Raw genomic sequence first — 15,715 nt, forward strand, 5'->3', positions numbered from 1 at the left:
CTACCAAACAACTCCTCCCAGCACAGTTTAAGTCCGGGTTTAGCACACTGTCTTTACAGATCATCAGGGATAAGATGCCCTTTTTTTTCATCCCACCATGGGAATTAGACGGAGTGGAACGTTACAGCCTGCGCGTGTCTATGGAAACACTTCCGCAGCGGCAGCAGGGCAATGTGCTCAGCGGCACGTGGCCCATTAATTAGTGAGAGGAACCATACAACTCCTCTGTTTCATGCTTCAGTTGCAGCCACACACCTCCACACATGTACATGCACAAAAACTCTTTCCAACAAGTGCAATCATGCATTGACTCGTGCAAAACAAAGAAAGCATCGGATGACACACTGGACGGACAGGAACTGAGATATCATCCCGTCATGACTGGGAGCATGAATGGGACTTAGGCGTTTATGGTGAGGATGAGGGAGACAGAAGTATATGGGGAGAATTTTAAGAATCACCACAGTATTTTAGTATAATTACATATTTGGAGGGGTGTGCACAACATTTTCAGCTTGACAAGGACCTACAAGCACCAAAACGCCTATCATATACGACAAATGTGATTGAACCAAACTACATTTTTAATCTGAAAGTAGCACACACACTGATTAGACTGTAAATCCTTTACATGTTTACTTGTAGCCTGATTCCTGTAGCCTCCTGTAATGTGAAGTTTGGTCAAAACTCAAAATCACTTGTAAAAGTGCTAAATACTTTCATTAAACTTGATCTTATAGGGTGAGGCTACTGTTTCTACAGTATATATTTGACAGTTTCACTGCTGTATTTCACTGTCACACTGATGGCAGACAGAGATACTCTAACCCTCTGACACAGAAAACCTGAGAATGTCAACAGCAGCTTGTTTGTATACATGTCTGTGGTGTTACACTATGAAACCATGTTTAAAAAATGAATACTATGCACATGGTTTGGTCATTTTGTCAAACTGTGAGCTCAGGCGCTTACTTAAAATTATTTGTAGCAATACTTTTTTTAAATTAAGTTACTAATATCAACCATCAATTGCATTACACAAACTTTACATTTGAATTCCCAGTGAATATTCAATATTCAGCCACACTCTGCACTTAATTATGTGCCAAATTATGCCCAACAAACTTTTATTAAACTTTTTTAAATTTAATTTGCATTTGTTTCACTCTTCATGCAAATAAAAAAATCATGTGACCTCTGTGACTCCTGTCCTTCACTTTGGGAACAGCTGTCAACAAAAGAAAAGCACAGTTGCACCTACAGCGTACGACTGCAGTACATATTTGATAACGCAGGGAGTACATTGTATTTTATGAGATCCTTCTCTCACAGTGTTCCTGCGCTATATAAACACACAGAGCTCGATTTGTCCTCAACACTCCCCTTAAGCAACAAAGTGAGTTGTTATTCCCCCAATGGTGTCATTAACCTTTAGAGAGTCAGTTTGACAGGAGCACTCTGTGCTCTCAACCAACGCTGTATGATTGAAGAGGTCTGTGCTTAATCTTTAAGACAGATGTTGGCAACAAAAGAAGCTTCCTAAGCAGGGGTCCTTGCCATGTGCAAATGACGAGGATTAAAACTGTCTTTTCATGAAGAGACAATTTGCCTGTCACACGTCCAACTCCAGCTTTTTTATTTGACTCCTGCCCCTGACAAGGCTGATAAGCAGCTTATTTCACTTGTGACAGACACTTGGTCTCCTCCCCTCACGCCTGCTATCAACGACTATAACAACGGAAAAACATGTGAGATTCACCACTTGAGGCCTTTCCCTCCCACAGACAAACTGATTATTCGGAAGTTTAGGAGCTGTGAGAGGACATCGTCCCCTGATGCAGTCCCACGATTTCCTCTCTTGGCCATGATCTGCTCCCACTCTGCCTGTCTGCCTCCCTCCCCTCAATCTGACAGCTGCAGGTGTGGAGCTGTCCTCCTCCAACCCACTCAAGGACAGGAAAGCTTGATATTTGTATAAGAAATAGCAAACATAGAAGGGACACATTACATTTCAGACGACTGGCCAGTTATTCAAGTGGAAAGATGCACTTGTTCACAATTTATGTACTTTTATGCCTTTACTCTACTAAACTTGGAGCTGAATTTTACTGCATGAGTGCCTCAGCAATCAGATTGTAAACGCACAGGAATTTGTTGAATTTCTACTAACTTTTAAAGACCTCTTCAAACTTAATGCACCTCGTGTTCAGTCAGTCCCTCAGTTTCTCAGAAACAAACTAAAAGCATTGTTTGTTTCCATGGTATACTATACTATGTGTTATCAACAGACTATATCCACCGGATGTCTCACATGCTCGCTCTGCTCAAAAGATACATTATACGGTAGGACAACTGACGTAATGTTTAATACACAGCAAGAGTTTAACACTTTTCTTTTCATTTCATTACTCAAATGCCTCTCTTACACTGAAATTCGGACCTTAGATATGGAGGTAAGATTTGGGATGACATGGAGGCCTGAATGCCCCGGTGGAAATGTATTTACTAGTCATGTCATGTATCCAATTCCCACCCTGCGTTATACCTGTCTACTGCCTCTCCTCCTATTCCATTTCTCAAACGTATCTATACTGTCCAATAAAAACAAAATAGCTAAATAAGGCGGAGCGCTCTATAAAGGCTGCATTTTGTGTTGAATGCAGGCCTCCGGTAAGGCATCACTTCTTCCACTGAGGCCCCTGATGTGTCAAAGACTTTCACTGTGCTCCACTGGGCAGTGCACACACAGAGGGCTTGTGCCATGCTTCACAGAGGGGACAGACCAGCGAACAGATCCAGATTAAATAGCTCCTCTGAGCCAAAAGTGCTGCTGCTGCTGCTGCTGAGGTTTGGGAGGAATGGACACAACTAATGAAGAGTGCTTTCACTGTCCCTGTGGCTGGCTTCACAGCAAGGAGTGGGGGGGAGAGGCGGAAGGTTGGATGGGTGTTTTAGGAATTCGCTAAACCTTCTGTACTGCAGTTATCAGAAAAAAATGTGGCCTCTTTTACACATGCTGCAGTTAAACCATGATGGTTTAATACTGTCAAACTTGAGGAAAGACAAAACAAGTTACAAAACAAACAAATAATAAACTGAGGGTGAATATATATCTCAGCAGGGATCTTAGACTGGCATTGTAAGAGCACAACAAATGCTTATTTTCTTGAACAGGTACACTCCTTCATCCATCAGATGTTGGATGTGGCAAAACTTTTCCATGACACCCAGAGCTACAGTATGATGACTATTTCAGCTTGGACCAGCGACATAGTTGAGATATTAGTCAGGAATCTCAAACAAATGCGGGGATGGTGAAGCACTCGCAGGTGATTAGAAGTAGTTCACACCCATAACCTGGCATGTAGGCTATATTCTAAGAAAGAGGGTACTGCATTATAATTGATCATCTTTAAATCATGAAGAAGTACAGACAAACTTCATGTCTTTAAGGGAGAGTTAGCGTTTGGAGAGAGATGACAGAACATAAGTTTAAATTTGAAGATGAAACTTTTCTAACATGACAGAATGTTACTGGTGCCAAATTTAAAATGACAGACAACAGGTGACAACACAAATTGGTATTTCATCAATTAAAATTTGCCACAAATAATGAACAAAAATTGTTCGTCACCACGCTTATCTGGTCAGTCTGCACTGTCTCGTGTCTCTGAAATAACACTTACCTTGTAGACTTTTCCAAACGCGCCATCGCCCAGCTCGCCAATAATTTCCCATATGTCGTTAGGATTGACGTCTCGGTGGACGTGCTCATACTGCTTGGCTTTCTTCTTTATTTCAATAGTGGGCAGACGAAGTATCTTGCTGAATCTTGCGAGCGCCATTATTTGCAATACAACAACATTCAACTTCAAATAACTATCAAAAGGCTCGGATCTCTACTCAGAGAGCATTACGCACGCGGTAACGCGCAGCCCGTCAAAAACAGTATCTACTAATTTACAGGCTTCACTTTCCGCTTCTTTTGGAAAAAGCCAAACTACTTCAAAGCTTCAAAGAACTTATTCTACTCCGTCCATTTCAACCCGTGCTCTGTAGGCTCTGAGGTTAAAACATCTCATACTCCCATTCACAAGCTGCGGTGAGGTGCCGGACGCGCGGTGACCACCTGCCGTTAGAAACACGATGGAGTAGCTGCCTGCCTGCTTGGGCAACTTGTTGCTTCAAACTCTGCGAAAAAGCCCCACCTTGTTACTCCACAGCCCTCCCACTGCCCGCCCTCACGGAAATGTAGTTTCTTTGAAAGAAAAAGTCGTCGTCATCATTGCGCCGATGAGGTGAAAGGACTTCATGTCCGGGTCGGTGCTGGGCGTTACCCAAACAGCTGTGACATTAACAAAGCCAAACGACTGAAGCGCTGTAGGAGCTCAATGAAGTGCAGGTGTGAATTTATTCTTCTCATATGTCTTGATGCATTACTTTGGTGTGTAATACTGTTGCTTTATATAGGTTTTCTTTATGTTAAAGAACAACACAAGTGAGACACAGAGGTACAGTTTAGTTTATTGAAAATGTCTGCTTTTTTGTACACATTGTAGGCCTAAACATCTCAGCAAGTCACTACTTGCTGGAATCAGTCCTCCTTTTCATACTGAACCCTTCCCAATGTGACTTTAATGTAAGAGATGAGAGACAAAATCCTCAGTCCTCATATGCAAAAATGTACTCTGATGTGCAGCTAAAGCTAATATGAGTCTGAGTTAGTCAAATCAAGCGCATGTTTTCCAATTTTGTTGCTGATGACAGTGTTTCAAAGAGGAATCTTCTACTAAAGTAACATAGTTAGATATCCATTTATTTTGTCTGACTCAGACTGCTGAAGCCTCACATATATATATGTATGCATGTATGTATGTATGTATATATATGATTTCTTCACGGCCAGTGTGGACAAGAGGAACAATTACAGTGACCAATAACTCTTTCTATAATATATATATGAGCATGTGAATATTGTTTTAAGACAGACTTGAAAACAGCTGCAGACTGGCTGTACCAACTTGGCAGTGCTGTAGTGCCCTCTAGCGGCACTTTCAGCTCAATGAACTTGTACCTGTCGAGCATGAAATGGACCAAAGCATAAAGAAGTGCAACAACATATATTATTAGTGTTGAAATAATTTGTCATTAATCAATTAGTTAATTGGCTGAAAAATATCTGACAGAAAGTTTGATGGCTGAATAAATTTCAGTCATTTATCAACTAAAAATGCCAAACATTCTCTGTTTTCAGCTATTTAGTTGTGAGTTCACTGCAATTGAATATCTGTATATTATGACATCAGCTTACTGACAAATAATTGTGTGTTTGTCTGTCTAATGCTTTTATACAATATTTTTCCCCTGTTTAAATAAAAGATGAACACAAAGAGCTAGGTGAAAAATATGACTATTGTTGGATGATTTATCCTCTTTCCCTTAGCACTAAATATCAAAAATTGTTCCTTATTCTGTGACTTTATGCAGAGGAACTGCATGTCTGATTTTTATCTTTTGGCCTTCAAGCTGAGAATCTCAGGAACTTTCCAAACATCATCAAAAGTTATGAAATAAGACACAGACAGAGATTTTTGAACAACACATCTATCACGCACTGTGTTATGTCAGGTGGATTCATGAATAGAAACTAGCCTTGGTTGAAAATGTAAGTGTTAAAAGAAAGAGTAAGGTTATGTCTGACAATTTTAAAATGAGAGATTTGTTCTCTGTAAAAAAAAAAAAAAAAAAAAAAAGACTGTTCCCATTAACATAAAAAACTCAGGTCTGATTTATGACTTAACACAATACTAACATTTATGGGAGATGTAAGCACTGGTAATTTTGAAATATTAGGCAATGAACTTCAGTTTACATTTCCCTTCAGAGCACATAGAGCAATCCAGAATCAAACTCGCTGACCTTCATTTACTATCTCATATGCACAACTCATTTTCTCCCTGAATTCTGTGGAAAGATTAGCCAAACAATTAACTGCTGAATTACCAATTATGGACAGGAGGATTGCAGGCAGTGGGGTGATGCAATGCTTTGCTTGCTCATCAGTTAGGCACCGGCCTGTTTAAATGGGTTGGAAAACATCATTTGGTCTTTGGTTACAACAGCAGCTCTACTGTTTCACACTGTTTTTCACTTTTATGAGATGTGGCTTTACCTCATGTTTTCTCCATTTTAGGAGCATATTGGTTCAAACTTCATACAAACCAACCGCTTTGATAAGCTTTCTCTGATATCACTTTGCATCCTCTATACATTGTGAGAGTCTCAGCTTCAGTAAATCCCTAAAGAACAATAGCCTACAGTAAAGAGACAAGCTGATGCAAGTCAATGCAAGCCTACAGAGGTTTCTGCTAATCCCATCACGCTAAAGTCATGTCACCATTGCATGTGTGTACTTACTGGGGTTCCTATGACAACAAAATTGTCCAACTCATTTAGAAAGATCCAGCATGTTAGTTAACTTGATGCATTTTTATCTACCTCCAAAAACCTTGAAGTTCAAAGTGGATGATTTCAACATCTCATTATCAGTGTAAGGTCCATGAAAGATAGAAATTATCAAACACACTGTGCTGGAACTACTGAGGAGGCACCTTGAAGGAGAGGAGCGGACAGTTCAGCTTTTATTTTCACATATTGACGGCAAAATCTTTGTGCACATTCTGTGGTTGAAATGCCTCAGGGCCAAACAATCTTAAACAGAAAATAGATTTTAACTTGATTCACCTCATATATAACATGTATTCAGGTGTGTGAACTCACTGACCCTAATCACTGCATCTTATATAACCGGTGTAGTAATTAGAACAAGTGAATAAAAACTATTAGAGAAATTCAGATATATAACTGGTGAAAATTTTTAATGAGGAGCAATGATCTTAAATGTTGAATATGTCAATTCTGACACAAAGTGGAGGAGAATTTAACCCAGACTGCAACATATTGCAGTGTTCCTCCAAATTATGTTAATTGACAATAACAAAAGACATTTTAATGAAGTGTGTTGTCTTACATGTTTCTTCTATAGTTTAAAAATTATATGTTGCCATTATAGTCAGAAAACAGATGATTTAAGGTACATGTTTGAGTAACACAACCATACAGTTTAACCAAAAATATAAGTCTTTTGTCTTCCATTTTTTTTTTATCATTGCAGAGGCTTGAACAATGTAAATACAAGCACTGTTTTGCTGTCTCTCCTCCTTTCTTTGACAGTGATATTGTCATTTCAGGATCCAGTGTGTTAGCGCTCCAGTGCAGCACAGTCATAGATCGTGAACACCAAGTCCTATAAAAACAGAAAGGTAAAATAAAAGTCTTTGGGTGAAATGTGTGGGGTTGGATAAGTTCGTTATTCGGGAATCATGACAAGATATGTTGTAATTCCACCTGCCTTCATATTAATACATTAAATATAAATAAAAACCCTCAGAAGAAGGTGACTACTGACACCTGTATGCTCACACCCAAATTTCCAGTCAAAAACTGACCTTAATTAGATCTCCCCCTTTTCCTGTAACTGAAGCTAAATGAAATGACCGTAATGAAAGTGATTTAACTCTAAACCTTTGCCCGGACATGGTGTTCTGGTCTGCACAGACAGGTCATGTCAGTCTGTTGGCATACTGAAACCAACCGCACATCCAAATGTGTCTGACTCACAATTCAGGTGAGGAGGATCAAACATGCACAGAGCACTCAGCGTTTTTCATAATCTGCATCATAAACCCTGTTTAATCCTGTGAATTGACCCACTGAGTGACCCATTAAACGGCAGTCAGTTTGAATGCATTTCATCAGTTTTAGTCTGTTTTCCCTTTTCTGTTTCATGTTGGGCTGCACAACAGTGACTCAGAGTTTGGCTCAATGGATATACTGTAGAAATGTGTTTGGTTATAGGTGACTTCAAATAGAAATTAACATTAAATGAACAGTTCTTTAGTTTATCTCAGAATCCATAATGGAAAGTGAGTTGTAGACTCTGCACAGAGTAAGGGAACCCTAATTCAGTGCTGGACTACAGCTGTATTTTTCATGTAAATGTGCCAATAAATGATCTGTAGTTCAAATATTTGAGAATGAAAACAACTGAGAATGATCCTCAAGACAGTTGATAACAGTGTTGAATCATAGATGAGATTAATTTACTGCAAAACAGGAGTGGTGATCTATGAAACGGTATTTACATATCTCAATGAAAAATTGTTTGTAGTTGTCACCCAACAACAGGTGTATTGTCATTGGCCTTTGTCATAAGAACAGGCTTTAATAGTTAACACATCTTATTATCTGCCAATCACAAAGCTGCTGTGACACAGGAAAAGCATAAAGGTAGTGATAATGAAGATTTTACATCACAGCATCTCAGAAATGTCCCCTGGGAATATATTACAGTTGTGAAGGAGTCTCTAGGAATAATGTTATTGTGCAGGACAATTAATTACTGCAGGACCATTTTGTAAGCACATCTTGACTTTTTTTTATTCACAAAGGACACAGTAAAAGTGCACTTTGTTTTATTAAAAGTACTAGTGAGTTTTTGTCAATCACTGTTTTGTGATCCACCTAAAAAGCCACCAAATAAATCTAAACCTAAAGATTATGAGGATTTGTTACACTGTTGGACTTCTAGACTGCTTTGAAGGTAGAGATGAAGACACCATGTTTTTAAGGTTTTTCAAATGAGGGAGAATGAGTAGATGAGCTTTTAAGACTTTCTAAAAAGGCATTTTAACTATTTTGGGGGAAAACCATATCAGATACAAACTATAACTTGTTATGTCTTAAAAACAAGTCTGTAGGGGATCTTTAAGATACAGAAAGGTATTGATAATATCAGTATTGTTTTCTGTGCAAAGTAACTTGAGGTACAGGTAGACATTACACTGATCAACCTTTAACATATGTTTTTTGAGACATTGGTAGTATGTCTCAAATTAAAATGAGGCAGTACATATGAACTTGTAACCTCTACAGACACTCATTGTGTTTAGTCACTAATTTAGACCATTTGTCTGGTCTTACCCCGTGACATTTCTCTGCCATGATGATGAAGAGCTGTCTCAGAGTGACACCCAGCTTCCTCACGTCTCTAGTGTAAGCGCAGCGGCGCTGTCGCAGGCCTTCCACCAGGGAGATGTAGGTCCTCATTTTGTACATCACACAAGCATTCTGAAGGGATGAGTAGCAATTAGTGTCCCTGTGCATGATTTACAGCAGCTGAAGGTTTTAGTCAAAATACCACAGAAGTTAGTGTAGAAAATTCCCGGACAGCCAGATTTCTCAGTGTCAGAGATAAAAAACAACAGTACATATTTCAACTTTGGTTAACTTTCAGATTATGCCAATTAGACCCAAAAATTGATGCCATTTTGTAACATTCTGATGCAAAATAAATAGATTTGGTTACTATCATGGCAAATTTGGCAGCAGTTATACTTACATGGACATCAAGGTAGAGATCTGGCATGTGTGCCATGCAGAAACCCTGGATGAAAAGAATATGAGCATTATAAAATATAACATTGGCAGGAGCATCTCATGCACCTTTAAACATCCCATCACCTTCTCTGAAAAAAATCGCATTTTTCTCGCATTACAAAATTACACCCAATTATTTAATTTATATATATCCTACAATCCTACAATACTCGGATCTAATGTGATTGAACTAAAGTTAACATGCATGATTATATACAGATAAATACTGAACTTAAAAAATAACTAATATTTCTACTGTGGTCCTTAGTAAAACAACAGAATAGCAAATGAGCACAAACAAGTAAAAAGGTAAAAGAGAGTATGAGTGAGGAGCACAGCAGTTGACTCACAGTTTCAGGGTCCCTCTTTAAATCCGCTGCCCACTGGGTGAGCTCTCGTGCCATGCTCAGCACCTTGGTGTAGCATGTCGGTGGGTAGAAAGGGTAGCTCAGCACCAGCGGCGACAGCAGCAACGAAACAAGCAACAAGTGGTTAAAGATCGCCATGACTCTCTGACACCTACTGTACTGACAGAGCCTCTGTTTGTTTGTGTCGCCAATGCACACATGCAGCCACGTATGCATGTGGATGGACCATAACACACCCTTTGTTTACTCCATAATAATTATGCAACTGCAGAAGAATGACAGGAAATAACCCATTGTGTCAAGTCTTTACGGAAGAATCAAAACAGCATCAGGAGATTAGATTTATTTTCAGAAAATTAGTATACTGCTGAGTTAGTCAGGAGGGAATTCAGTACTGTTCTTCTTAAATCAGATTTCTTTCCATACATTTCATCTCTTAGTATCAATTGAGTATTTTCTGATAGCCTACATACATTCAGCATGATCATCAGTGGATGATTTACACAACATGAAAGTAACTTTCTTTACTCCAATAGCCTGCACTCTGTCCAAAGATCCCAACTCAATATATAGCACCTTTGAAATGAAATTGATGCATGTTTTTAGTATATTATATCATACATGTTACTTGTTGAGGAAATGAAATGTGCTATATTAATAAAACTGCCTTGCTTTGACTAATCTAGACAGTCAAGAGACCAAGAAGGAACGAGATGAATTCAGTATTTGACTTTAATATGACATAGAAGGTATTTGGAGCTTTATTGCATTGGTGCAAGTATCTTGCCATTGTGTATTTTTATTACATCAATCTAAGAAGCAATGAAAAAGATATGAAAGCAAAACACACCCATCAATTACAGCAAAGAATTGATGCGGGCTACCAGAGCAATATTTCAAATTTGAACATTATGTTTGTCCTGCTTATCTTAATGTTACCAGCCAGTTGGATACAGTTGGGTTTACGAATCCAGGAACATTTCAGCAAGTAACCCTAAATATTTTCATGATTTTTTTTTGTTGTAGCTTTACATTTTCTGTAGCAATATTATGCTCAAATTTGAACATTTTGAATTAAAAAAAAAACAAAAACTTTTAAAGCCTGTATATTAATATATGTTTCGCATGATGAAGTGTTTTTACATTGAGGAGTAGAACTAATACTTCAACTGGAATACTTATCATTAATGTGAGATTTACAAGATAATATTCCCATAAGACCCTGTCAGTGCTGATACAGTATTATACTGGTTGTCATCATCCCATATTATGTTATGTTTTTCTATCCACTAGATGGGGCTAATTTAACAGATTTACATTTTCTCACACCTTCATTCTCAAAGTCCAGCTTCCTTATACGCATCATGTTGACATTTTACAAAAACTCCTAATATGACCTAATATGACTGATTCTCATTAAAGGGAAAAAAATATTTACACTTACAAAACTGGGACAATGGTGGCACCTGCTGAGGCCACCTGCACCCTAAGTAGCTTTACTCACCTGTCCAGCCAGGTGTGATGTGACAATGTCATCACTCATCTCATCTAAAAGAGCAGCCTTCTTCCTGATGCGTTAAGAGACTGGCCTGGTTTTGACTGATGCTCGTCACCTCTCAGAGGGTGCGTTGAGAGTTGGAGATCTGTCCCTAGTTTCCATATGAAGATGGATGGCCCACACTGAGTGTATCTTGGCATGACGGAGAGGCATAAAGAGGAAGAAAATGTGCAGTGTGCACTGTAAGCATATCTCACATCCCCTAGTCCCCCCACTCAGCCATTCTCCTCTCGACCTTGGCTTGCTCAATTAACAGGGGACAGTGGTGACCACGCACTCCTTGTAATGGATAGACGTGTTTTACAGTTAGTAGTTAATGGCTGCAGAAGTTGATGTATGATGAGAGATTGGACAATCTGCCCAAAAGGCAAATTCCAATACAGCAAGCACATTCTGGTTTAAAAGCCCAGATATCCATCACATGAATCATAGAACCGCTATAAATAATGTGGAGGCACGTCTCTTTAAAATATAATTGTCTAGGGAACAACTGAATCTTGCTCACCTCACATTCAGCTTTTTTACAGGATGTCCAGTACAACCATTATCGCAAGCCCATGAGCAACTATGCTGGAGCTGTTGAGAGTGAAGTGCCTTGCTCAACAGGACCCCAACAGTAACAGTAGTTGTTGAGGTAAGTGAGGAAAGTGCCATTCATTCACTTCCCCAACCCATATTTTTTCAGCTTTTCCAGACATTTGAACCACTTGCTGTGTAAGTTTATCATCACATGTATGACTAATCTTGTATTTGAGGGTTACTACATTATTTTAATAACAACTTTATAGAAATTGACATTATAATGATATTATCCAAATCTTTGTGAGATAGTCTGGATAATATCATGACATTCTATCGTAAGGATCACAAAGTATTACACTAAACCCAAGGAGATAAAAAAAAGAAATGCAATAAAGCACAATAAGCTCATTACAGACTCACAATTGACCACCAGAGAGACATTACTATCTATTGTTCTCGGTGTATAATTACTATTTCCATATAACATTAAAGGCTATTATGAGGTAGCAGGCTCAGCTAGTCTATAAAGAGACTGTTCCTCACCTGGGGGTCTCCAGGCTGAAACAGCATTGTCGACATTATGCATTGCTGAAGTACCTTTAAGCAAGGTAGCAAACCAATATCAGTTCTGGGGGGCGCTATTCTATGCATGAACTCTGACTCCACGGTGGTTACAAGAGAGATAAATATGCGCTCCCCGCAGACAAACATTGAATACAGTATGATGAGGCAGTTTTATGGTGACATATGGTGACTTTTCTTTAAATGAAAAGATCAGCATTTTTAATCCTAGAGGCAAGCAACTAATAGGCAACTAATATGTAGTAATCAGGCCATTGATAAGATGACAATAACCTCATCATTTAAGATAAAAACCCTTAAAAAGACAGAAAAGGAAAAACTACAGAGGTTATAAAAGGATTCTGTGGTGCTTAACTGTGATTGTGATGCTTGCACAACAGCCTCTCTCTCATATTTCTAAATACTTCAGTAAATATTTTAAGATGTGATCTGTTTATCTTGCTAAAATGCATTATGGGATACAACTTTTATTATTATTATTTTTTAATGAGTGCATGAACAACGGGGGGAGACCTCATCCCCTCAGCTACAGCAGATCAGCCTGGCAGCGTATGAGACGTGCCTCTCCAGACGCACGGTGTTTGCGAGCCCATTATACACAGGCGGCGATGTGGAGGTCAGTCGCTCATCAGCGCAGCGTGCCGAGCAGTTTCATTCTTGAGTTTTGCTCCCAGTGTCCTCTATCCTCCAGAAACGAAACGAGGGATTTCGCATTGCACTCCGTCGGCGCATCCCGCAAGTCACGTCTCGCTGTGCGGTTCCGTTTTTCGGGCGGCAGGTGTCCCGGTGCGTCGTCGCGTCCGAACACCGGACAAGTGATGCCTTTGAGCCGCACTGTTGCTCTCCAGTCGCTCCTCTTCTCTGCAGTAAACCGGGCTGGAAATGGTCCGATGCTCCACCAGCCGGCGGCGTTCAGAGGTAGGTGCCCACAGCTGCCCTGCATGGATGCAGAGAGGGGGGTTACTTTCTATTCAGCGCATGCCCCCCCAACCCCCCTCTCATGATCAGATACGGGCTCCGAGCACAATGTCCTCTACGGGGAGCTCAGCAATGCGGCTTCCCGCACTAGTTTTTGAATATTTCATTGAAGCCAAAAGGGATATTCAGATGTGCTGTGGTGACCTTATCATGCAGCCTGGGAATGACATTCATGAGAAGGGTTTCCCCTAGTGGATTGAATGTTGCCACGGTGACTTCAAGTTTGCCTATTTATCCCACGAATGCATCTTATACAGTAACTCAGCTCTGTCATTCAGTCTCCTTTTAAGGTATTATGGGACAGGCTATTAGTCATTTTAAAAGGACACCATAGCAAACCATTATGATACTAAATAACTTAAAATAAACTTAGTTTTTAATGCTCAAACTCCTTATAGGATGAGGTCATTGCAGGAATATCTTGTAACATGCACACATGATAAACTAACATGTTATTTAATTAGTTCACATCCCAAGCTTACATGTTTCACCAGGCAGCAGTTTGTCTTTTTTTTCTTCTTCTTTTGTTGTCTACTACAACATGTAGTAACTCATGAAATCACAAGTCCGGAAGAGGGCAGCCTGAGGGATTCCATTTATAGTACATAACATCAGCAAACTATAAATCAGAAGCCTCCAATTTTGTGCTCTTAATAGGAAAACAGATCACACCATTCATCACATAGAGTATACTCAAGACTGTGCTTCTGTGGGATGATGATCTGATTAAAATTAATTCAATTATTGAGAAATGACCGACGAAGGAAGGAAGGAAGAAAGCAAAGGAAGGAAGGAAATGTGGTTATATATTAGTGATGAAAGTCCTTTTTTTCCCCCTCTCTTCATTAGCCAAATTGATTTTTAATCAAGTTAACGTGAATGGTACTGCTGTTCTGCAGTTGTTGCAGATTACTTAAGTTTGTAAGCGTTTTATCTTAAATTCTTAACATCTAAGAAAATTCTGTTGATCATTGGATGCTGTTCATGTCTCAGAAGCTCTACCTCTCTTCTTTTTCTCTCCCTCCCTCTGTCCCTCCTTCCTTCACTCTGCTGGCGGTGTCATGTTTTCCTGCCTCCCCTCACAGGTTAGACTCTCAGTCAACAGAGGGTCACAGCCACAGACACATCACTCACCATCCTCGTCCTCCTCCTGGCTTGGAAGAGTCATCCGTCTGCCTGCATTCATCTGAACAGCAGTGAAGACTGACAGGAAACTTACGCTGTAGTGGTGCTGCCTGTGTGTGTGTGTCAGCGCTTCAGTGCCTTTAGTGTTCCCCCAAGCCCTCTTTTGTGTGTGTGTGTGTAATGATATGTGATTGTGTCAAGGTGGAGAGATAAGAGGAAGACGGGACCTCTTCAAGTCAGCAAAACTGAGGCAGCTGCTGTGTATGTGTGTGTCAGGGTTGAGCAGTCCAGCACGTGAAAGTGTGTATGTGTGTTTGTGTGTGTGTGTGTGAGGGGCTAATATTGGCCAGGCTATGAGTGCGTCTCAGAGGGAGAGCCGTTCAATGCTGAGTTGAGCTAAGGGAGCAGAAGAGGAGAATCTGAAAGAGAGGAGCAGCCATGGGGCTCGGACAGTCCAGCAAGGCTCCGGTCACCGATGACACAGATGAGGGTGAGTACCAGTGACGCTTTTAAGATCTTTTAAGACTTTTCTTCTCTTTTTTTGTGTTGTTGTTGTTGTTGTTGATGTTGTCACTCTACTTTTGTGGCTCAAATCTTGAGCCACAAAAGTAGAGCGAAATCCAATCCAGCAAAATCCAATCTTTATCCCAAGGTGCACACTTTTTTTTTTCTACAGCCTTATCCGTGTGTTGTTATTACTACCTAACGAAATCAAGTGCACTTACATTAAGTGGTTAGACGGATGTAGTGATGATTAGGTCTGCCCTTAGTCTTCCACAGCAACAGGAAAGAGGGATACCCCCTCACAGTTTGAGTTTGCCTTTGAATATGGCCACAGCAATGCATATCCATGCTCAGATGCAATAAAAATAACAGGAGAGCTCTTCTGGACCTTTTTTTTTCTCATTTTTAGCTTTGATGGGGATTTTTATGATTATTGAAAAGTGCTTGAATTTTGCCAGGCTATTACCTTAAAATCTCCAAAAGTAAATACCATCAAGGTCAGCATCAAAATAAGTTATTACTTTGATTGGAAAACATCTTAGTTGGAATTTATTTCCCTTTTTCTCTGTGGCCTGAGTAA

General features: G+C 39.7%; 3 protein-coding genes across 5 annotated transcripts in view; 1 reads left to right on the forward strand and 2 right to left on the reverse strand.

Moving 5' to 3' along the window:
• stk10 (serine/threonine kinase 10) overlaps positions 1-4,148 on the reverse strand; it is a 43,377-nt gene extending 39,229 nt beyond the window's left edge. The window contains exon 1 of the mRNA XM_067608512.1: positions 3,687-4,148. Coding sequence (XP_067464613.1) covers positions 3,687-3,845 — 159 coding nt within the window. The 5' untranslated portion in view covers positions 3,846-4,148. The remainder of the gene's footprint in view (positions 1-3,686) is intronic.
• Positions 4,149-4,321: 173 nt separating this feature from the next.
• The window catches only part of stk32a (serine/threonine kinase 32A), a 77,631-nt gene continuing 66,237 nt past the window's right edge, over positions 4,322-15,715 (forward strand). Inside the window, exons 1-4 of one of the 3 annotated variants that reach the window (XM_067608518.1) lie at positions 4,322-4,402; positions 7,251-7,322; positions 11,952-12,058; positions 14,592-15,121. In XM_067608518.1, the coding sequence (XP_067464619.1) occupies positions 15,070-15,121 (52 nt within the window). In that variant the 5' untranslated portion in view covers positions 4,322-4,402; positions 7,251-7,322; positions 11,952-12,058; positions 14,592-15,069. Of the gene's footprint in view, positions 4,403-7,250; positions 7,323-11,951; positions 12,059-12,079; positions 13,447-14,591; positions 15,122-15,715 lie in introns of those variants that run through there. The other 2 variants (XM_067608519.1, XM_067608517.1) reach the window with 2 other exon arrangements.
• Positions 7,199-11,902, reverse strand: zmp:0000001268 (CYTL1 domain-containing protein). Its single transcript, XM_067608520.1, has 4 exons — positions 9,849-11,902; positions 9,461-9,505; positions 9,043-9,189; positions 7,199-7,306 (listed from the first exon to the last, which is right to left on the reverse strand). The coding sequence occupies exons 1-4, from the start codon at positions 10,080-10,082 to the stop codon at positions 7,262-7,264; spliced, it is 471 nt and encodes a 156-aa protein (XP_067464621.1). The 5' UTR covers positions 10,083-11,902; the 3' UTR covers positions 7,199-7,261.

Source organism: Thunnus thynnus, chromosome 13 (assembly GCF_963924715.1).
Source record: "Thunnus thynnus chromosome 13, fThuThy2.1, whole genome shotgun sequence".
Taxonomy (NCBI): domain Eukaryota; kingdom Metazoa; phylum Chordata; class Actinopteri; order Scombriformes; family Scombridae; genus Thunnus; species Thunnus thynnus.